At 60.8% G+C, this 227-nt stretch overlaps 1 protein-coding gene across 1 annotated transcript in view; it reads left to right on the forward strand.

Moving 5' to 3' along the window:
- GRSF1 (G-rich RNA sequence binding factor 1) overlaps positions 1–227 on the forward strand; it is a gene marked incomplete at its 5' end in the record, with an annotated part of 17377 nt that overhangs the window by 4560 nt on the left and 12590 nt on the right. Inside the window, one exon of the mRNA XM_023507600.1 lies at positions 102–161. Coding sequence (XP_023363368.1) covers positions 102–161 — 60 coding nt within the window. The remainder of the gene's footprint in view (positions 1–101; positions 162–227) is intronic.

Below are 227 nucleotides of genomic sequence, written 5' to 3' on the forward strand. Positions count from 1 at the left end.
CGTGCACCGCACGTACGCGGGCCAGCGGTCCGTGGAAGGTGCGTGCACCGCACGTTCGCGGGCCAGCGGTCCGTGGAAGGTGCGTGCACCGCACGTACATGGGCCAGCGGTACGTGGAAGGTTCGTACACCGCATGTACATGGGCCAGCAGTATGTGGAAGGTATGTGGGTCACACTCTGGGCTTTGGGGTCGTTGCATCAGACTTTATACTTTCCGAAGCAGTTTT

The sequence above is a fragment of the Otolemur garnettii genome, unplaced genomic scaffold, assembly GCF_000181295.1.
Source record: "Otolemur garnettii isolate 467f Iridium unplaced genomic scaffold, OtoGar3 scaffold00191, whole genome shotgun sequence".
NCBI lineage: Eukaryota > Metazoa > Chordata > Mammalia > Primates > Galagidae > Otolemur > Otolemur garnettii.